Genomic DNA, 21,864 nt, shown 5'->3' with positions numbered 1-21,864 from the left:
AGCCTATCACGTTAACTCTATCTATCCCTCTCAAAATTTTAAATACCTCAATCAAATCCCCCCTCAGCCTTCTACGCTCCAATGAATAGAGACCTAACTTGTTCAACCTTTCTCTGTACTTAAGTGCTGAAACCCAGGTAACATCCTAGTAAATCGTCTCTGCACTCTCTCTAATTTATTGATATCTTTCCTATAATTCGGTGACCAGAACTGCACACAATATTCTAAATTTGGCCTTACCAATGCCTTGTACAATTTTAACATTACATTCCAACTTCTGTACTCAAAGCTTTGATTTATAAAGGCCAGTGTTCCAAAAGCCTTGTTCACCACCCTATCTACATGAGACTCCACCTTCAGGGAACTATGCACTGTTATTCCTAGATCTCTCTGTTCCTCTGCATTCCTCAATGCCCTACCATTTACCCTGTATGTTCTATTTGGATTATTCCGGCCAAAATGTAGAACCTCACACTTCTCAGCATTAAGCTCCATCTGCCAACGTTCAGCCCATTCTTCTAACCGGCATAAATCTCCCTGCAAGCTTTGAAAACCCACCTCATTATCCACAACACCTCCTACCTTAGTATCATCGGCATACTTACTAATCCAATTTACCACCCCATCATCCAGATCATTTATGTATATTACAAACAACATTGGGCCCAAAACAGATCCCTGAGGCACCCCGCTAGTCACCGGCCTCCATCCCGATAAACAATTATCCACCACTACTCTCTGGCATCTCCCATCTAGCCACTGTTGAATCCATTTTATTACTCCAGCATTAATACCTAACGACTGAACCTTCTTAACTAACTTCCATGTGGAACTTTGTCAAAGGCTTTGCTGAAGTCCATATAGACTACATCCACTGCCTTACCCTCATCAACATTCCTCGTAACTTCTTCAAAAAACTTCCTGGAATCATCCTCATGAACCTCCTCTGGCAATATATCCCTTCTGAGATATGGGGCCCAAAACTGTTGACAGTACTCCAAGTGAGACCTGACTAGTGTCTTATAAAACCTCAGCATTATCTTCTTGCTTTTATATTCTATTTCCCTTGAAATAAATGCCAACATTGCATTTGGCTTCTTTACCACAGACTCAACCTGTAAATTAACTTTCTGGGAGTCTTGCCCAAGCCCCTTCTGCACCTCTGATGTTTGAACCTTCTCCCCATTTAAATAATAGTCTGCACTATTGCTCCTTTTATTGTACATTTCCCACTGTATCCCATCTGCCACTTTTTTGCCCAGTTTTCCAATTTGTCTAAGTCCTGCAGCAATCACATTGTTTCCTCAGCACTGTCTACTGCTCCACTTATCTTCATATCATCCACAAACGTTGCCAAAATCCCATCAATTCCATTATCCAAATCATTGACAAACAGTGTGAAAAGTAGTGGTCCCAATACTGACCCGAGGAATACCACTAGTTACTGGCAGTCAACCAGAAAAGCCCCCTTTATTCCCACTCACTGCCTCCTGGCTGTCAGCTATTCCTCTACCCATGCCAGTATCTTTCATGAGATTCCATAGGGTTTTATCGTGTTAAGCAGCCTCATGTGTGGCACATTAACAAATGCTTTCTGAAAATTCAAGTAAATGATATCCACTGCCACTCCTTTGTCCACTTTCTCCACTGTCTCCTTTCCTTGTTACTTCCTCAAAGAACTCTAACAGATTTAGCAGGCAAAATTTCCATTTATAGAAACCATGATGACTTTTTGACTTATTTTACCATCAAGACTCTTGCAAATGTCTATAAATGTACAGTGAAGAACATTCTGACTGGTTGCATCGCAGCTCAATCTGGAGGCTCCCACGCACAGGATCATGAGAGGCTGCAAAGGGTTGTAGACTCAGACAAATCCATCAGGAGCACAAACCTTCACACTACCGAGGATATCTTCAAAAGACAGCCTCAAAAAGACAGCATCCATTACTAGGGACACTCACCATCCGGAATTGCCCTCTTCTCATTACTAGCATCAGGGAAGACGTACAGAAGCTTGATGACCCATACAGAATGACTTAGAAACAGCTTCTTTCCTTCTGCCATCAGATTTCTGAATGATCCATGAAGCCATGAAACTATCTTATTACTTGTTTTCTTTATTTATTTTGTACTTTTTAGTAATTTTATACCTTTATGCTGTACTGCTACTGCAAAACAGATTTCACATCATATAAGAATGTGATAGTAAACTTGATTTTGTTACTGGGGAAATTGATGTCACCCATCACAACCTCCCTGTTTTAACATCTCTCCCTAGTCTGCCTGCACATATGTTGTGCACAGTATGGTGATGCGAAGGCGTACAGGAGCAAGATAAATCAGCTGACTGAGTGGAGTCACAACAAAAACCTTGCACTCAAAGTTAGTAAGACCAAGAAATTGATTGCAGACTCCAGGAAGGGGAAATCGAGGGAGTATACACCAGTCCTCATTGAAGGAAAGGGGGAGCAGTTTCAAGTTCCTAGGTGCCAATATCTCTGAAGATCTATCTTGTGTCCATCATGATGAAGCAATTACGAAGAAGGCACGACAGTGGCTCTATTTCATTGGGAATTTGAGGGGACTTGTTATGTCACCCTAGCAAAATTCTACTGATGTACCATGTAGAGCATTCTAACCAGTTGCATCATCATCTAGTATGGAAGGGCCACTGCGCAGGATCAGAAAAAGCTGCAGAAATTGTAAACTCAGCCATCTTCATCATGGACACTAACCTCCCCAGCAATGAGGACACCTTCAAAAGGCGATGTTTCATAAAGGACCCCCCCATCACCCAGGACGTGCCCTCTTCTCATTGCTATCATCAAGGAAGCAGCACAGGAGCCTGACAACTCACACTCACCATTTCAGGAACAGTTTCTTCCCCTCCACCAGACTTCAGAATGGACAATGAATCCACGAACATTACCTCACTATATTTTCTTCTCTTTTTGCACTACTTAATTTATTTTCTTTTCTATATAGTTCTTATTGTAATTTGTAGTTTAGTTTTATTATGTACTGCAATGTACTGCTGCCACAAAACAGCAAATTTCACGAGATCTGGCAGAGATATTAAACCTGATTCTGAACTATTTTTTTCTAAAACTTCAAAAACCCTGGAACATTAAGCATCCAGTTCCATCGTTCTCTCAACCTCCCATAATGGTCTCAACATTTATATCTCCATGCTCTAAGTTCATCTCTCCTACCCTTAATACCTCTTGCATTAAGATAAATAATCTCCAACCCATCTGTCCCATCATATCTATAATCTGGCTCCTGCCTGTTCTTCCCTACGGAATTACTAGTCATGACATCTATCTTCCTCTCAATTCCTCCACTTTCTGTCTTGGTGATTTGCTTCCTATCCCATCTCTCTGCCAAACTAGTGTAAACCTTCTGGTGAATATACTGGTTCCCTCCAGTTAAGATGCAATCCACACCCTGTGAACTGCTGTGATTATATGCCAGCTCCCCGCACTCACAAGATCCAAAGAGGAAACTGAGGTGAATGGCCACAGAGAACCCTGCACTGTATGCATGCCCCTCGATCTTTCCTGGTGGTCACCTATATTCTGCCCATATGTTAGATGTGGCCATCTTACTACGCCTCTTATCTACGGGTCAGCATCCCACACGATCCTAAGTACAAACAACTCCAGCTCTGGTTCTTTAACGTACTCAGGAGCAGCAGCTGGGTGCAGTTCCTACAGATGAAGTCAACAATTCCAAAGTGTATTTTCTGCAAAGCGTTTTGGCACACAGCTATTTTGAAAAGTAGCTAAAGTAGTGCAAGATTTTAAAAACATGTTTAATCTTGGAGTAGAACCTGAAGCCACAGTTTCCCAAAATGCTATTTTTAAACAACGTTTCAACATAATCAAAGGATGCTTTACATCATTCAGATAAACTTTCAGTACATGAAATCCACAACAGACCATTGCATTATAAATAAACCCATCATCAGAATTTCTTGTACATGATGTAAACTGCAATTGGAAACTCCCTAATCCTTGTAAATACTTAATCTTTGTTACCTTCAACCTGATTGTGTTGTTAGATCCTTGAGGTCGGGATCAACCATGGATGTAGCTTCCTAACAGTCTATGTGACACGCAAGTTGCTGCCCATGCAGCTCTCCATACAGCTGATGAATCCAAAGGAAAGGCAGAGACCCATACAGTTTAGCACCAGAGGCATCGCAGGAGTTGCCAGTCAGTATTGAACTCAATGTAGGACTGCCCACATTTTCCTCAGGGTTTACTCCCGAAGTCTTCACCATAAGTGGGTAATAGCCATAAGGCAGCAGAGGTTTGAGATCAGAGGATCCTTTCTCCTAGATGACTGCCAACCATGGCTAGTGAGCCCCATCTGCCCAAAGCGAATGGTTTTAAGGCACCAGAAACCCACCTTTGCCCTTCTCCTATACTGTCAGTAGAAATGGTTCCAGTGGACTAGGTCACTAAGCCACATGCGAAAACCAGGAGCTAAACTTGGTTGTCAGACGCTATTTGAAATGCACACCAATGGCAGCATTTAATAGGTAATGGAAGCTTATCTCCACTACACAACCACCCACCCCCCATTTATAACAACCTTAAGGAAATAGATAGATTCTGCATGTGTAAAAAACTGAAACCTAAGGAGGAAGCCCAGACTGTGCCTTCAGGCTGAACTAAAGGATTAAAAATATTTTTGTTTTAAAAGCTTGCATTTCTTTATCTCCTTTTCACTATAACAATGTCCCAGAAGAGACAAACATCCAGATGTACAAAATACTGAGGTGGTCCTGAAGGTCATATCATCATCAATTGAAACTCCAAGGGTAAGAATGTATTATAAAACATGCAAGGGCTGGTGTTCATTACTTTCTTACCCGGCAATATTCATCAATGGGTCTCAGTCGCTTCATAGCCACATCTCTCACATGGCTTCTTTTGAAGAGGATTTTTCCTGAAATTTAAAGCAAGACAGTGTCTGTTATGTCAACAATTTAAATTCATCAACACACTTCAAAGACACTGCTTTAGTCAAAATCCAGTAGCACTTTTCTTCCATCTTTGAAATACAGTGCACATAAATCGAAAATCATTTTTGCACTAGATAGTTTCTACCTAAAGTAAAAATCCCCCATCAGCTCAAAAAAGGGTATGCAGAATTTAGAATAGGAAATATCACCTTCTGTTGTGCCTTTCAAAATATTTTCACATTCAATTAATTATCTTTTTTTCTCATAGCATTCTGATGCAAGATCAAGACCTGAAACTTCAGCTCACACATTTTGTCTCTATAAATGGTGCTTGACCTGTTCATTTCTTGTAGTGTATGTTAACAGCTTCAGGTTTGTAAGGCTAAAGCCAGAAGTCATTGGTTTAAGATGGAAAATGAAATATTTAAGCAGAATGTGTGTGGAACAAGCTGCCGACAAAAGTGATAGGTGTAAGCTAATTTGTTACATTTAAGAGAAGTTTCATTAGCTACATGGATGGGAGGGTTATGGAGGGCTAGTGCAGGTAGATGGGCCAAAAGAGCTTGGTTCTGTACTGTAGTTCTCTATAACTCTCTCAACAAACCGCAATAAAAAAAGAAAATGCTGGAAATACCCAGATGTCAGCATCTGGGGAAAGAGAAAGTAATATTGTTCTCAAATACACTACCAAGATAGTCACCACGGTAGCATAAGAGTTAGCATGATGATATTACAGCTTGGGTCTTCAGAGTTCAATACCGGCATCCTCTTTAAGGAGTTTACACATCTTCCACATGGAATGCATTGGTTTCCTCCAGATACTCTGGGCTTCCTCCCACAGTCCAAAGATGTACCAGTCAGCTGGCTAATTGACAATGTAAACTGTTCAGCGATTAGGCTGGTGGTACAGCTTAAAGGGCATATTCTGCATTGTATATCTAAATAAACAAACATACATTTTTCCCCTACTACCTCAATAAGTCCATAAAAACATAAGACACAGGAGCAGAATTAGGTCATTCAGCCCATCGAGTCTACTCCACCATTATGTAAATTTACATCCATCATGTAAATTTTGGAGAAAAGATGTTTTAACTTAAGAAGAGAATCCCAGATCATTGGCTTTTAAACTACCTTTGGTACAAGTACAAGTTGCTATCCAAACAAACCCAATAATTAAAGGTACAAATCATGAAAATCAGTAACTAAGTAAAAGAACTGAGAGCTCTAATAAAAGAAGCAGATTTTCTCAGATCCTTGAGGAAAAAAAATTCCCATTCCTGTATAAATAAATGATTTGGAATCAGACTCAATGTACAGTAAGGAACTGTTAGAAATTGACATGCTTTGTTGGTAGCCAGATTGGTATCTGATAAATTTCATACATATATTGAAATAGAGATGTCACATATACAGTAAAACTTATTAAGAAGCTAAATCCAAGTGACATGGATATGCTAACAAGCACTTCACTGGCCATATGCATAAACAATATCAAAAAAGGCTGGGCTGCTATTTTCAAACCGACAAATCAACTGAGCTCACATTTCCTGCAAGAACATTTTAGAGGCTACAGGTTGGTTCAAAGTTTAATATGTTCCAACAATCAACTTCTGAAAGGCAATGGAAACTCTAAATGAATCAAAACTTGCAATTTCTTATACTTAAGGAAAAGATGGTCCCTTCACATTGACTGACAGCTTTGTTTGAAGCCAGGACAATAAAACAATGTTTCAAAAAACTGAAGTCAAAGCCATGATGGTTGTCAAAAACAGTGCAGTCTAGAGGAGATAGAACTTTTAAAAAACTTGTCATACTAACACCCACTGTTAATTGTGTCAGTAACCAAGTCAGTAAATGAGACCAATTGCATTATTTTCACAAGTCATGCCCCAGATCAGAATGGGTTGCAGAACTTTATATTGTGTTGAACTTATTCCCAAGTAGACATGTAACCCTCAGGTCCTCAGGTTTGACCAGCCCGTGGTTGTCTAGGGGAAAAACAGCTTCTGGCCCTGCCAAACTGAGAAATCAGGGGTGCAATGCTGCTGGAGCTCACCGAAGCGCCGCTCCAGCACGTCTGTTAAAAAAAAGTCCAAATAAACAAGTGGGGAATTTTAACAGTGGGTGCATATTAAATAGAGGGAATTCTACGGAAGCAGGGGTTGGGGAGAGGGGTCGGTGGCTGGTGACGAAAATACCACTAATAACATTAGGATAGGATATTTGATCGTTTTTGGTGAAATCCTGGAGCCGTGACTGTTCTTTTATTTAGGTATTTGTGAAATTCGTCCTTGCTCGACCCGTTGTTATCCTGCTGTGGCCTCCCGCCATTTCACAGACCCTCAGTCTCTCTCCAGCCAAGGGATGACTGTACACAAAAGTGAGCATTTTTCCACTCTTTCCAATGGGTACCATTGGATTCTAGGTAGGAGCTATATTAAGCAAGGAATGAACATCGAAACTTAAGGTTAAAAGTTGAAAATAATGAAAGAAAAATTCACTGCTCGCTTATCTTCGGCCTGATTTTGATTAAATATTCAAGGTAGTCATCCAAAATCCTCTTCTACACCTGAATAAAGTGAATTTAGTATTTTTATACAAGCCAAATGGGGGAAAAAACATTTCTAGGCTATAAGCTAGTTTTACGTCATTCATAGCTGATCAACCCCCTGGCTTAGCTCCACCAACTACAGTCAGCCCTCCTTATCCGTGAGGGATTGGTTCCAGGACCCCTCACAGATACCTAAAAGCATTGATGCTCAAGTCCCTTACTCAACCTGTCTCAATGCGGTGGATCTCAGAACCCAGCGGAAACCCAGACCTTATTTAACCCGTCTCAGTGCAGTGGACATTAGGACCCGGCGGCCGAGTTCTGAATCCGTAGTGTTTCTGTTCACGAAAATAATCATGATCACGATTGAAAATAAAGTGGAAATAATAAAGCGATCTGAAAGAGGTGAAACGCCATCGGTCATTGGAAAAGCGTTAGGCTAGTCAGTCAACGATCGGAACAATTTTAAAGGATAAAATGAGAAAGGCCCTGTCCTGATGAAAGCTACAATTATTACTAAGCAACACAGTGGTTTAATTATTGGGTTTTAGGGTTTTGATCCTCCACATCAACCAGACACAGATGGAGAGTGCACTCGGAAGTGGTCTGTCACTGGATCGAACTCGGGAACTTCTCCAACCCGGTACTAAAACATATGTTCTCATATGCATAGAGAGGTAAAATATATACTATATACTAAGACAAACGTTTGACTAACTGATGCTAAATATCAGATGTACCTGTTCCAACTTACATAGTAAGAGAACTTCCGATATTTTTTTTGATCCCGATCCACGGAAACCTACGCACTTCCTCCCATATACTTTAAATCATCTCTAGATTACTTATAATATCTAATTAAAATGTAAATGCTATGTAAAATAGTTGTTACACTGCATTGTTTAGGGAATAATGACAAGAAAAAAAGAAGTCTGTATGTGCTCGACCAACAAGTGCTGGAAGAACACTTCCAGGTTTTCTCGATTCGCAGTTGGTTGAATTCACGCATGTGGAACTCGTGGATAAGGAGGGCTGACTATATAGTTAATTGGAAAGAGGCTCTTTTTCTCTTTGTGTTGATAGGAAAAAAAAAGAGTAATTTAGTGAGGCAATGAACGAGACAAAACACATTTCCAAATCTCTCAAATGGTTGCTCTCCTCCCCATTAACATTTGTCGCTTCCAAAATACAATATTTTTTATTCGTATAGATACGATAATAATTTATATATTCAAGCTTCTTTAACTTTTTATATATTTAAAGAAAAAACAGGATCTGTATTAGTATAACTATGTAATACCCAACATGTGAGGATATTGTGAGTATCGACACTCACAGGTACACTTCCTGTCCAACCATTTCTGCAAGAGAAACAGTATGAGGCAGAGTTGCCAACCTACTACTTTTGATACTAATATTCAGCAATATTTGTGGCTTTAGCAATAGTTAATTAGACATTCTTTTTTCATACTTGATTACTTGGTTCCAACTTAGGTGGTTAAAAGTGTAAAAAACTTACATGCTTTATTTCTGTTATTTTTATACCTACTTAGGAACGCTGCTAAGCACTGCGGGTCCTGCTGTCTGCTGTGACTCAATCGTATTAGTAAGGCTACATTTGTGGTGGTCCATGGATTACTTGCTAATACAAAAGTAAATTTTTCTCACAAACAACTCTGTGGCTTCTAGCAAACAATGGTGCTTTCGTAAACAAGCTGAGGAGTGTAATAAGAATAATGTACAAGAGACTGATAACAGTAAAAGTGACAAAAGCTGTGTTTCGCCTGCTTCTAGTTCAATTTTTCTAACCGGGTCCAAATGCAGTTCTGAAAGTCATGGTCCTTCGAAGTCAGGCTTGTATCCCTGTTCAGATGTTTTATTGTACCAGTTATGCAGTGAAATGTAGTGATAGGCTATAATCTTGTTAATGTCTTAACTATCACTATATTTCTGTGGAGCTCTGAAATTCATATATTTCTTTCATCTTAGTTTAGTGCTAGACATACATACATATATGTCACACCCAAATTGTGTACCTGCTCATTACATGAATGGGACAAGGAAATTGCCCAGTACATGAAATGAGCAGGTACACAAATTGGGTATGACAATATGAGGGGTGATTGATAAGTTCGTGGCCTAAGGTGGAAGGTGTCAACTCTGAAACAGAAATACGATAAAAGCTATTAACTTCAAACTTTCTGCATAATCACGCAAAGAGTTGAACTGCACATGCATGTAATGAAGGCTGTATAACCTTAGGCCTTCTACCATAGGATACAAACTTATCAATCACCCCTCGTATAGCTCCGGCACCTAAAAAAGAGGCACTGCACCCATGAGAAATCACGTTCATGTGGATGCTCCGCACTGCAAAATATCAACAGTACACAGTATGCGATTAAATGATTGAGCTTTATAATTCTTAACTTGACTATATGGTTAGTAAAGAAACAAAAAAAGGGCCCATTCTCATGAAACAGTCCATTGCACAACATTGGAGCTCACTGTTCGTTCGTTTGTTCCCGTTGACCTCCGAGCGTAGCCAGCCCTTGGACCCTCGCTCCTCAGACAACTTCATCCGGTGGTCTACCAACTCTCTCCATTGCTCCTCAATGGAAGACTTTGAAATCCTGGCTCCCAGACACACAAGAAAGAACAATATCACCTCACTGGCTAACATACCCCGTTATCTCTAGTCATAACCCAGACATTGCTGCTACAGAGAAACCATTACCTTAGCAGTGGAACATTATATAGAAGCCATTACATTAGCCTTGGCAGTGAAACCTTACAGTGTTTTACACACAAAAATGTGAGTGCGTTTCTGAGGGGACTGGAGATACATAAAGACAGTAAGGACTAAACAAACTAAATAACACAACTTATAACAAAAAGATACTATGGGCAACACGGTGGTGTAAGGGTTATCACAACTGCTTTACAGCACCAGTGATCACGGATTGGGGCTTGATTCCCACCTCTTACTGTAAGAAGTCTGTGCGTTCTCCCAGTGACCACATAAGTTTCTTCCAGGTTTAACAGTTTCCTCACATATTCCGAAGCTGTACAGTTTAGAGTTAGCAAGTTGTGGGTAAGCTATACCAGCACCGGAAGCATGCTGACACTTGTGGGCTGTACCCACAGCACAGTCTCAACTGATTTGATTTGACACAAACAATACATTTCACTAAGTTTCGATGTATACGTGACAAAACAAGTTAATCTGTTAAAGGAAGATTTATTCAAGCAATTTACCTGTTTTATATTTAAGTGGAAAGTTCAACTCAGGCCATTTAGATCTATTTGACACTTGCTCAAAAAAACTGAAATGTCAAATTAAAGGCACTTTGTGGAATTCAAAAATAAAACATTATGTGGAGTCAATCAATCTCAAAATATTGAAATAATTTGTGGAAAACCACAGGGTTTGCAAATAAACCAAAGAAATGTTTCAAACCACAGCCCAAAATACACCACCTCCATCACCGCCAACCCTAACCCTCATCAAAGCTAAAGAAGGTGGAGTGCATACCAGGAATTGAAAAGCTAGAAGTCTAAAACCACAGGCATCTACACTCAGGATATTTACAAAGTCTGGTGTAGACTTGAAGTGCAGATGAAATTTTCTTTCTCAATAAAAGTTAGAATCTGAAAGAAATTATGAAATTAAAAACAAAAAAATGTTGGAAAAACTCAGCAGGTCCAGCATCATCCTTAGAGAAAGAAATGGATATTTTAAGTTTCAGTTCCAAACCTTTAGTAAAAAATATTCTCCACCACTTGAGATTATCTGATTTGCTGGGCTCCTCCATAATTTTATTTGTGTTGCTCAAGATTTCCAGCATCTGCAGTCTTCTTGTATTAGGAATAAAGTGGTTTGGCAAGATGTTGGTAAACTGAGCATAAAATCAGAAGGGAGAACAGACTTCATTGAATTAAGACAGTATTCTATGCATCGTCCATGCCAAAGATGATCTATCCAAGTTAGGTCCCATTCGCCAGTGTCTGCCCATAGTCTTCTAAATGTTTCCAATCTACGTTATCTGTCCAGCTGTCTTTTAAAAGCTTTTATTCTACTTGCCTCAACCAATTCTTCTGACAGCTCATTCCACTAAGATCCCATCCTTTATGAGTTTGAATGACTTGCCCCACAAATTCCTATTAATTTTTTCCCCTCTTATCCTAAACCTTGATTCCCCATCCCTGGGAAAAGGACTTTGTGCATTCATTCTATCTATACCCTCAGGATTATATACACCTCTGTAAGATCACCACTCAGTCTCCTATACTCCTATAAGTCTCCTATAAGAAATTAAGTCCTAACATGTCAAATTTCTTCCTACAGCTCAGTCCCTCAACACCTAACAATGTTCTTGTAAATCTTTCCTGCATATTTTTCATTTTATTAATATCCTTCCTATAGCAGGGCAACCAAAACTGAACACAATAGCCCAAATACCTTGCCAGAATCCTGTTTAACCATACTCTCCCAATGTTTATTATCCTCAATGCTCTGACTTATGATGGCCAGCATGCCAAAAGCTGTCTTCATATCCTGTCTAAAGGAGACTCCATTTTCAGGGAACCACGCACCTGTATTCCAAGGTCTCTCTGTTCTACAACAAACTCCAGGGCCATAACAGAGCTTTAAAGTGAACATAAGACAAATAAAAGAGTTTAAAATGCAAGAAAACAAAATTTAGAAACCAGATATATAATCTGAACCTAGCTATGTTTAATAACGTACCTAAATGAAACAAACATGTCAATAAGGCAGATGAGTTGATGACACATAACTGATGGAAGAATACGAAGGGTGATTGATAAGTTCATGGCCCAAGGTAGAAAGAGATGAGTTATACGTTCTCGTTACATACATGTGCAGTTCAACTCTGAGTGATTATGCAGAAAGTTTGAAGTTAATAACTTTTGTGATGTTTCTATTTCAGATAATTGAAAATTGCAAGTAAGCACTGTCTGAGAAAATGGACTTTGGCCTTCGTGCAGTCATCTGCTACCTCAGTCTCAAACATGGCAGAGAGCCTGGAAGACGACCCATCCTGGAAGGTCTGTCACCATCATCACACAGGAGACCATTGACAAAATCCATGACATGATCTTGACAGATCGACAAATAACACAGCGGTACATTGCTACAGAGCTGGGTATCTCTCAGGAACTCATCCATGCAGTTATCCACAATGAACTCCAAATAACCAAGGTGTCAGCTCGCTGGGTCCCGAAACTCCTTGGGCCTGATGAGAAGCGGATTCAGCACAACATGTCAAGGGACAATCTAGCCATTTTTGAGGCGGATCTCAAGAGATTTCTCCAACAATTCGTAACCATGGATGATCCAGCACTTCCAACCAGAGATGAAAGAACAATTGAAACAGTGGAAACACCCAGGATCTTCAGTTCCCAAGAAAGCCAAGTCGGTGATGTCCGCAGGCAAGGTGATGGCCTCCATTTTCTGGGATGCAAAGGGAGTGCTGCTGGTGGACTATCTGGAAAAGGGTCATACTATTACAGGGACCTACTATGCTGATATCTTGAGACAGCTATGGAAAAAAACCCAAGAAGATTTGTTGTGGGAAGCTGACGAGAGGAGTGCTCTCCCACCAAGACAACACTCTAGCCCCCAAGTGCACAGTGGCAATGGCTGCCATCCACAAATGCTGATTCAAACTCCTGACCTATTCACCTGATTTGGCATCCTCAGACTATTACCTATTCCCCAAGATGAGGATGGCGCTCAGTGGTTGCCATTTTGACACTGATGATGTCATCACTACTATGGACCACTTTCTGGAGGTCCAAGACCCCAACTTCTACAAAGAAGGGATCCGTATGTTCCACGACCACTGGACTAAGTGTGTAAATGTAGGAGGGAACTATGTTGAAAAATGAATGTGCTAGGTTTTCTAAAATTGACTCCTTCTACCTTGGGCCACAAAATTATCAATCAACCCTCATAATTACCAAAACATGACTTAAGTAGGAGGTTAAGTGGCTTAAGTGTCACACATTTTAATTTCATGTCCCATTCCCATTCTGATATGTCTATCCATGACATCCTCTACTGTCAAGATTAAACCACACTCAGGTTGGAGGAACAATACCTTATATTCCAACTGGGTAGCCTCCAACCTGATGCCATGAACATTGATTTCTCTAACTTCCATTAATGCCCCTCTTCTCCTTCTTACCCCGTCCCTGATTTATTTTTCCCCCTCCTTTTTTTCCTCTCTCTGCCCCTCTTAAATCACTCCTTGCCTGTTCTCCATCTCCCTCTGGTGCACCCCTGCCCCTTTCTTTCTCCCGAGGCCTCCCATCCCATGATCCTTTCCCTTCTCCAGCTCTGTATCCCTTTTGCCAATCACCTTTCCAGCTCTTAGCTTCACCTCCCCACCTCCTGTCTTCTCCTATCATTTTGGATTTCCCCCTCCCACTTTCAAATCTCTTACTATCTTTTCTTTCAGTTAGTCCTGACGAAGGGTCTCAACCCAAAACGTTAACAGTGCTTCTTCCTATAGATGCTGCCTGACTTGCTGCGTTCCACCAGCATTTTGTGTGTTTTGCTTGAATTTCCAGCATCTGCAGATTTCCTCGTGTTAAGTAGGTGGTTTGTTGGACTGATTGCTGGAATTGGGAAACTTAAAAAAAACACAACAGAAAGCAACTAAAAAAAGCCATGGGGGTGGGAATGGGAAGATGAAATATGAAGATATGCGATACAATATCAAACAGAATAAATCAAGTTTTTTCAGATATATAAAAAAAGAGAGATCAGAATAAATATTTGACCATTGGAAAATGATGCTGGAGAGGTAGTTTTGGGGGACGAGGAAACGGTGGACGAACTGAATGAGTATATGGTGTCAACCTTCACAATGGAAGACACTAGCAGTATGCCAGAAATTTGAGTGTCGGGGGCAAGAATGAGTGTAGTTGCCATTACTAGGGAAACTGCAAGGTCTGAAGTAAGTCACCTGGACCAGATGGACTCCACCCCAGAGTTCTGAAAGAGGTAGCGAGGTAGAGGTAGAGATTTGGAAGCATTAGCAGTGATATTTCAGGGAATGGTTTCAGAGGACTGGATAATTGCAAATGTTACCCCACTCCTCAAGAGGGAAGAAGGCAGAAGAAAGGAGATTATGGGCCAGTTAGCCTGACCTCAGTGTTAGGAAGATGTTAGAGTCAATTGTTAAGGATGTGGTTTCGGGGTACTTGTAGGCACATGGTAAAATAGATCAAAGTCAGCATGGTTTCTTTATGGGAAAATCTTGCCTGCCAAATCTGTTAGAATTCTTTGAGGAAATAACGCTACTTTATGGTTACTCTGTAGCAAACTCTATTCAGACTGCAGTTAAGAACACAAAAGTCCTTGTTGCTGATGTGAGGAGTTGATAGGTGATAGGTGGGGAAAGCAAAGAGCTTAAGAAGTTATCAGACAAGGAAGAGATGACAGTAGACCATCGCATAAACAAGAGAAATGGGGAGCCAACTGGAAAAATACAAAAGTGATAGCAGGTCATGAGGGTGGGGGAGGGGATAGTTAGCGATGAAGTAGAAAATATTATTAAGATGATCGAAGGGTCAAGAATAAGGAAACATATGTCAAAAACTAAATATAAAATTAAACACGTTATTTGAAATAGCACGTTTCTTCAACCAAACCTTGCAGTATGCGAAGTGGTAATTGGGTAACTGTGGCAGAGACTTCAGCACTTAACCTATTACCTTGGACCTAGGTACTTTGGATCTGTCTTCACTAGGGAAGACACAGACAATCTCTCTGATGTAATAGTGGCCAGAGGACCTAAGGTAACGGAGGAACTGAAGGCTGATAAATCCCCAGGGCCTGATGGTCTGTATCCTGGGTACTTAAGGAGGTGGCTCCAGAAATCATGGACGGATTGGTAATCATTTTCCAATGTTCTATAGATTCAGGATCAGTTCCTGAGGATTGGAGAGTAGCTAATATTATCCCACTTTTTAAGAAAGGAGAGAGAGAGAAAACAAGGAATTATAGACCAGTTAGCCTAATGTGGTAGGGAAGATGCTGGAGTCAATTATAAAAGATGAAATAGCAGCACATTTGGTTAGCAGTAACAGGTTCAGTCTGAGTCAGCATGGATTTACAAAGGGGAAATCATGCTGGACTAATCTGGAATTTTTTGAGGATGTAACTATGAAAATGGACAAAGACGAGCCAGTGGATGTAGTGTACCTGGACTTTCAGAAAGCCTTTGATAAGGTCCCACATAGGAGATTAGTGGGCAAAATTAGAGCACATGGTATTGGGGGTAGGGTACTGACATGGATAGAAAATTGGTTGGCAGACAGGAAACAGAATAGGGATTAACGGGTCCTTTTCAGAATGGCAGGCAGTGACTAGTGGGGTACCGCAAGGCTCGGTGCTGGGACTGCAGCTATTTACAATATACATTAATGACTTAGATGAAGGGATTAAAAGTAACATTAGCAAATTTGCAGATGACACAAAGCTGGGTGGCAGTGTGAAATATGAGGAAGATGCTAGGAGAATGCAGGGGTGACTTGGACAGGTTGGGTGAGTGGGCAGATACAGTTTAATGTGGATAAATGTGAGGTTATCCACTTTGGTGGCAGATTACTATCTGAATGGTGTCAAGTTAGGAAAAGGGGAAGTACAACGAGATCTAGGTGTCCTTGTTCATAAGTCACTGAAAGTAAGCATGCAGGTACAGCAGGCAGTAAAGAAAGCTAATGACATGTTGGCCTTCATAACAAGGGCAGTTGAGTATAGGAGCAAAGAGGTCCTTCTGTAATTGTACAGGGCCCTGGTGAGACCACACCTGAAGTATTGTGTTCAGTTTTGGTCTCCAAATTTGAGGAAGGACATTCTTGCTATTGAGCGAGTGCAGCATAGGTTCACGAGGTTCATTTCCGGGATGGCGGGACTGTCATATGTTGAAAGATTGGAGTGACTGGGCTTGTATACACTGGAATTTAGAAGGATGAGAAGGGATCTGATTGAAACATATAAGATTATTAAGGGATTGGACATGCTAGAGGCAGGAAACATTCTCAATGTTGGGGAGTCCATAACCAGAGGCCACAGTTTAAGAATAAGGGGTAGGCCATTTAGAATGGAATTTAGGAAAAACCTTTTCACCCAGAGAGTTGTGGATCTATGGAATGCACTACCTCAGAAGGCAGTGGAGGCCAATTCTCTGGATGCTTTACAGAAAGAGTTAGATAGAGCTCTTAAAAGATAGTGGAATTGAGGGATATAGAGAGAAGACAGGAACGGGGTACTGATTGTGGATGATCAGCCATGATCACATTGAATGGCAGTGCTGGCTCGAAGGGCCGAATGGCCTACTCCTGCACCTATTGTCTACCTAGGATTGAGGTAACTAATTGGAAACAGTTAAGTGACATTACAGAGGAGCACTCAGGTGCTGCTTGCACAGAAGACTGGCAGCAAAGGAGACTACATTGTAACTGCTATGTAATGTATTTTTGATCTAGTCAGACTCCAAATTAAAACACTTACACCCTTGTTTTTAAAAATCTATCCATGACAACCTAAAAAGAGCCCGCATTTCTCCAAATCTGGTCTCTCACGCATTGCCAATTTCCATAATCTCCACATCTGTTCTCATTCCCTCAGCTGCCAAATCCTGAAGTTCTGGAAACTTGCCCATCTATTCCCTTCAATTAAACAAGGGAAACTACACTGGAGACAATTCTGAACAATATTGATCTTCATAACTAATAGGCAAAGCAATCAAAAAAGATAGCTTTGAAGACAGGTTCATTAAGTTAGTTTAACGTGATTTTCTGAAAAATATATTGTGCACCCAGTCAGGGAACAAGGTATCTTGCAGACATTAGAAACTATAGATAACATAATGAGGGAAAATTTTTTTAAAAAACTGCTGGAGGAACTCAGTGTGCATCAATAGAGGGAAACAGATCGTCAATGTGTCAGGTCACAGCCCTATACTGGGACTGACTTATTGATGTTGGTGCTGGTGCTTTCTGTGATTGCACATAATCTGACAAAACTAAATAGCAACCTCATATGAAAAATTGCTGAATGGAGATTGTAATATAATAAATTTTTTGTTCTCAAAATCAATATGTAATTCCAAGTCTGCAACCAGACTCATATTTCATTTTCTTTCAATGTGGTCATTTGATCCAATAAGTAAATGTCAGCTCAAAACAATCTTATCAATTCTATTCTTCACTATTTCCCTGTAACATATTCCCTCACTGATGTGCATCAACTTAGCCTTGATATTCCTACTATCTACCAAACACCATATCTTTGGGATCTGGGAGAAACAGGAGCATCTCATAGCATACTGGGAGACCGGGCACAATTTTCACAGACAACAACTGAGATTAGGATTAAACCTCTTCAGGACTGAAAACTGAAGAAAAAGTGATTCATCTGTGCTTAGTTATTGAAAATAATAATTAATAGTTGAAGGCTGTTGGACCATAAAAAGGTTAATAATCCAAAAGGATGATATTTAAAAGTTGATTGGGATATGGGTTGTATGATGAAGCATAAAAGAGTATAACTTGACTGGTGAAGTTTCCAAATATAAAGTGGAAAAATATCAAATACAACTATGACAAGGGAATTAATAACGGGGAGTAAAATGTCAGAGAAACAAACAGCAAAGAATGCCAACTAACGAATGAGCAAAAGAAAGGGTAAAATCATGCTGTGATTGAATTACTGAATTAATATGCAAAGGTCCAATCTACTGATCATAAAATGAGTATTTAAATCTCAAGGAAACTAAGATTTTTACTTCAAGAAATTCAATCGGGAATGAAATATTAGTACTGTACTAGCAATGGTCATCATGAAATCAGCATTTGTCACAAAACGCCATCTGTTTCCTTAACATCCTTCAGAACAAGAATAACACACTTCCTTTCCTATCTGGCTTACCTCTGATATGAGATCCATAACAGTTGACCCCTAACTAACTCATAAGTGGCCTGTCATGTTATTTAGTTCAGAACAGTACTTGCTCTTTTAAACAATAATGTCCTGAATGAAAAAGCAGCTCAAAGTCAAGCTGGATTTCTTTTTCTTCTTTGAACGTGTGCAGCTTCCCCACTTGAAAGAGATTTAATGCATCTACCCAAAGGTTTTTTAACTGGATCCCAGTCAATAACCAAACAACTTTTCCTTTTTCCTCCTTTTATTTTTCACAATTGCAGCAGTTTGATAGTTCCATTAGTTCCATCAACCATTAAACATTAGCCAGTAGGTGAAAAAACTGGCTGCCTCTCCAGACTTTGTAGATGGATTCAACCTGCAGTCTCCGCTAATAGACTGTTATGTTTTCAAACCAGGTGGCCCCTCCCAAAGGTTCCCGAGCTTTTCTTAAACCTCGCGCCATTTCCCAGAAGCGCCTACGCGCAATGATCCCCGTGACGAAGCCATCACTAACCCAAACGCAGTGACAGCAGTGCTCTTTTCCATGAAATAGTCTCTGATGTTATTTAAAGTTCAGCATCTTACCGCAGATTCCAGCACTGCTCCCGGACTGCTGCTGTGATGCTGCGGGGTCCCCCCAATGTTCCGGGCAGAAGCAGCACTCAGGCAGTGGGTTCCATTCGGTCTATCAGTGGATTCTTGCTATTACTTTTAAATTTTATTTTCTTTTGCCTCTAGGTCCCAATAGTTTCTAGAAACTCTAGTTTGACTTGACACTTCCCACTCGATCTTCCCTTGGAAATACTGGGGAGATCACCAGCTTCAAAGGCAAACTTGGTGGTCCCAGTTTGGTGTTCTTACGATATATTGTTGACTTGACTTTCCATCTGTTCCTCAGCAGATAGTAAGACAACCAGCCGCCTGACATCCCCGTGAAGGATGGTGGCTTGGATCCTGTCTTTTTTCCCCATCAGAGATTGGACGCCTTGTTACTTTCAGAGCTTTTGTCACAGGAACTCTGTAGCTTGGGAAGATCCTGATGTTGACGTCCCTCATGATGCCTTTGCTGTCTGGATTAGTCTTGATGACTCAGCCAACCATGAAATGTCCTCTCAGTGCATTTTGGTTGCTTAACCAGACAATGCCCCCAACAGTGACATCTCTCTGTGTAGTATGCCACTTTTTCCTGACAAACAGATTAGGACCAGCAAGTTGGCTCCAGCACCTCCAGAATTTGGTCACCTCTGACCACATTGCTTGGAGTCTTTTGTAGGGGTAGCTGGAAAAGTCAAAGGTTTTGAAATCCCCGCTTTGAGATGCTTGACCAAGTAGAAGAGTGTTGGGTGTGACATACTGAATACAGTCTTCCCGGCTCTGTACCCTGGCGTCAATTGGACGCTCAATGGCAAGGTTGGCTGCTATGTGAAGAGTTGTCTGGAACTCGCTGTAACTGAGCCCAGACTCCTTCCCAAGACTCTGGAGTGCTCTCTTCACAATGCATACAGCGGCTTCTGCAGCACAATTCCTGTGTGGAGAATCAGGCAGATGGATTTTCCACATCCACTCCGTTCCATCTTTTGTCGCGATCTCCTGCAGGGCTGCTTCATTCAGGCCGTCCAAGAATCTGTACAGCTCCTCCAAGGCTGGTTCTGCTCCAATGAAATTGGTGCCTAAATCTGACCAGATCTTTCTTGGCTGTCCCCTGATTGCTATGAACCATTGAGAGGCCATCAGGAATCCTTCAGTTGATAGGGTGTTTACCAACTCTGTGTGGATGGATCTGCTGGCCATGCAGCAAAAGACCACTCCCCAGACTTTCAGTGTTACTCTTTCCTTGACATCATCTTTTACTTGGTAGGGTCCAAAGAGGTCTATCGTTGTGAACTGGAATGGTGCAGTAGGTTCAGTTCTTTCTGGCCGCAAATCACCCATTACTTGTTGACATTTCCTTGCTTTTGCTTTCCTGCAGAGTATGCAGCTATCGACAACTTTTTGGGCAATTTTCCTTCCCCTTATGACCCATGCCTTTCTTCTTGTCTTGAGCAAGGTTCCAGCCACTCTGTCATGACTCTCATTGTGGACCTCCCAAGTTAACAGTGTGGACACCCAGGCATCACAGGGCAAGATGAGGACACCAGCTTGATCTTTGAAGATTTGCACTCAGCCACTGCAAATCATTAGCCCAGAATCTTGTTTTTTGTAGACTACCAGCCTGTCTGTAGTGGTGCTTGGGAAAGTTGCGCCTGCTTGTGCTGCTAGAAAAATATCTCTTACAGCATCTGCTCGTTCCCTTACTAAGATGATTCCTGCCAAAGAAACTGCCTCCCACTTTGGACTGTCCACAGCTTGACCTTGTCCAATGAACTTTTTTACTGCTCTCCAGACCCATGCAACTGTTTTGACTAGTCAAATTAGAACACTGAACCACTTGATGCCCACAAGGGTCCAGATGGCTGACGCTGCAGGCGGTCTTCATTGTTCTATTTTGACCTGGTACTGTTTTTGTGTTGGTTCTTGTTTCTTTGCCTTGGACCTTGTCAAAGCAGCAACAAATTCCTTCTTTTGCAACTTGTTGATGCTTTCCCTGACAGTAGCTGCTAGTTCTTTGGCTGATTTCATTGGCCATTCATTCACTGGCAAACTCAAAAATCTTGGCCCATTTTGCCACTCTAGAGTCTTCATCCAGGTCTTGAGGGCTGGCTCCTCTGGTGATTACATCAGCAATATTTTGTAGCCAAGGAATCCACCACAAGTCCTGGATCCCTGTGCTGTTTTGAATCTCTCCAATCCTATTTGCAAAGAACGTTTGATAGCCGCAGCTTTCTCGCTGTACTGCACCAAGGACTGTTTGGCTATCAGCGAAATGGTACCACCTCCCAACTTGGATTCAGCTATGCAGCTCAAAGTACTTTATCAGGCATGAGGAAAACACTGCTCTATACATCTCTGCTTTGACAGCGTCACCTTTGTGATCCAAGAGAGTTAACGTGGCTTTAAGACTCCACCAGCCTGACGATTGAGCCCTGGTCCGTTCCACCTTAGATACATCACTGCTCCACAGGCGTGCTCACTTCCATCAGAGAATGTGATTGCCCAGGGTTCCTCAGTGAAGCAGGGGGTAGTCAGTGCCCTGGTGAACTTTACCTTGCCAAGTTGAACATATTCCTTGAAGAGCTTAATTGCATTCTCCCTGAGGCCATCTGAGAGTGCTATGTCCCATGTATCTTTGACTAGACACCTTTCGCCCTTTGCCTCTTGGAACACCCTTCATACCAGAATAGCTCCCTTCTGCTTAGCAGGAGTTAACAGGCCAACTGGGTCAGATAGCCCTAATACTTGGCTGAGCAGTTCTCTTTGTGTCAGGGGGCTTGGCGT

At 41.2% G+C, this 21,864-nt stretch overlaps 1 protein-coding gene across 3 annotated transcripts in view; it reads right to left on the bottom strand.

Moving 5' to 3' along the window:
- The window catches only part of sh3pxd2aa (SH3 and PX domains 2Aa), a 322,252-nt gene that overhangs the window by 180,044 nt on the left and 120,344 nt on the right, over positions 1–21,864 (bottom strand). For all 3 annotated transcript variants that reach the window (XM_059947263.1, XM_059947261.1, XM_059947262.1), the window contains exon 4: positions 4,883–4,959. In XM_059947263.1, coding sequence (XP_059803246.1) covers positions 4,883–4,959 — 77 coding nt within the window. The remainder of the gene's footprint in view (positions 1–4,882; positions 4,960–21,864) is intronic.

This window comes from Hypanus sabinus, chromosome 22, assembly GCF_030144855.1.
Source record: "Hypanus sabinus isolate sHypSab1 chromosome 22, sHypSab1.hap1, whole genome shotgun sequence".
In the NCBI taxonomy this organism is placed as follows: Eukaryota; Metazoa; Chordata; class Chondrichthyes; order Myliobatiformes; family Dasyatidae; genus Hypanus; species Hypanus sabinus.
This window is presented reverse-complemented; position numbering and strand designations above follow the sequence as displayed.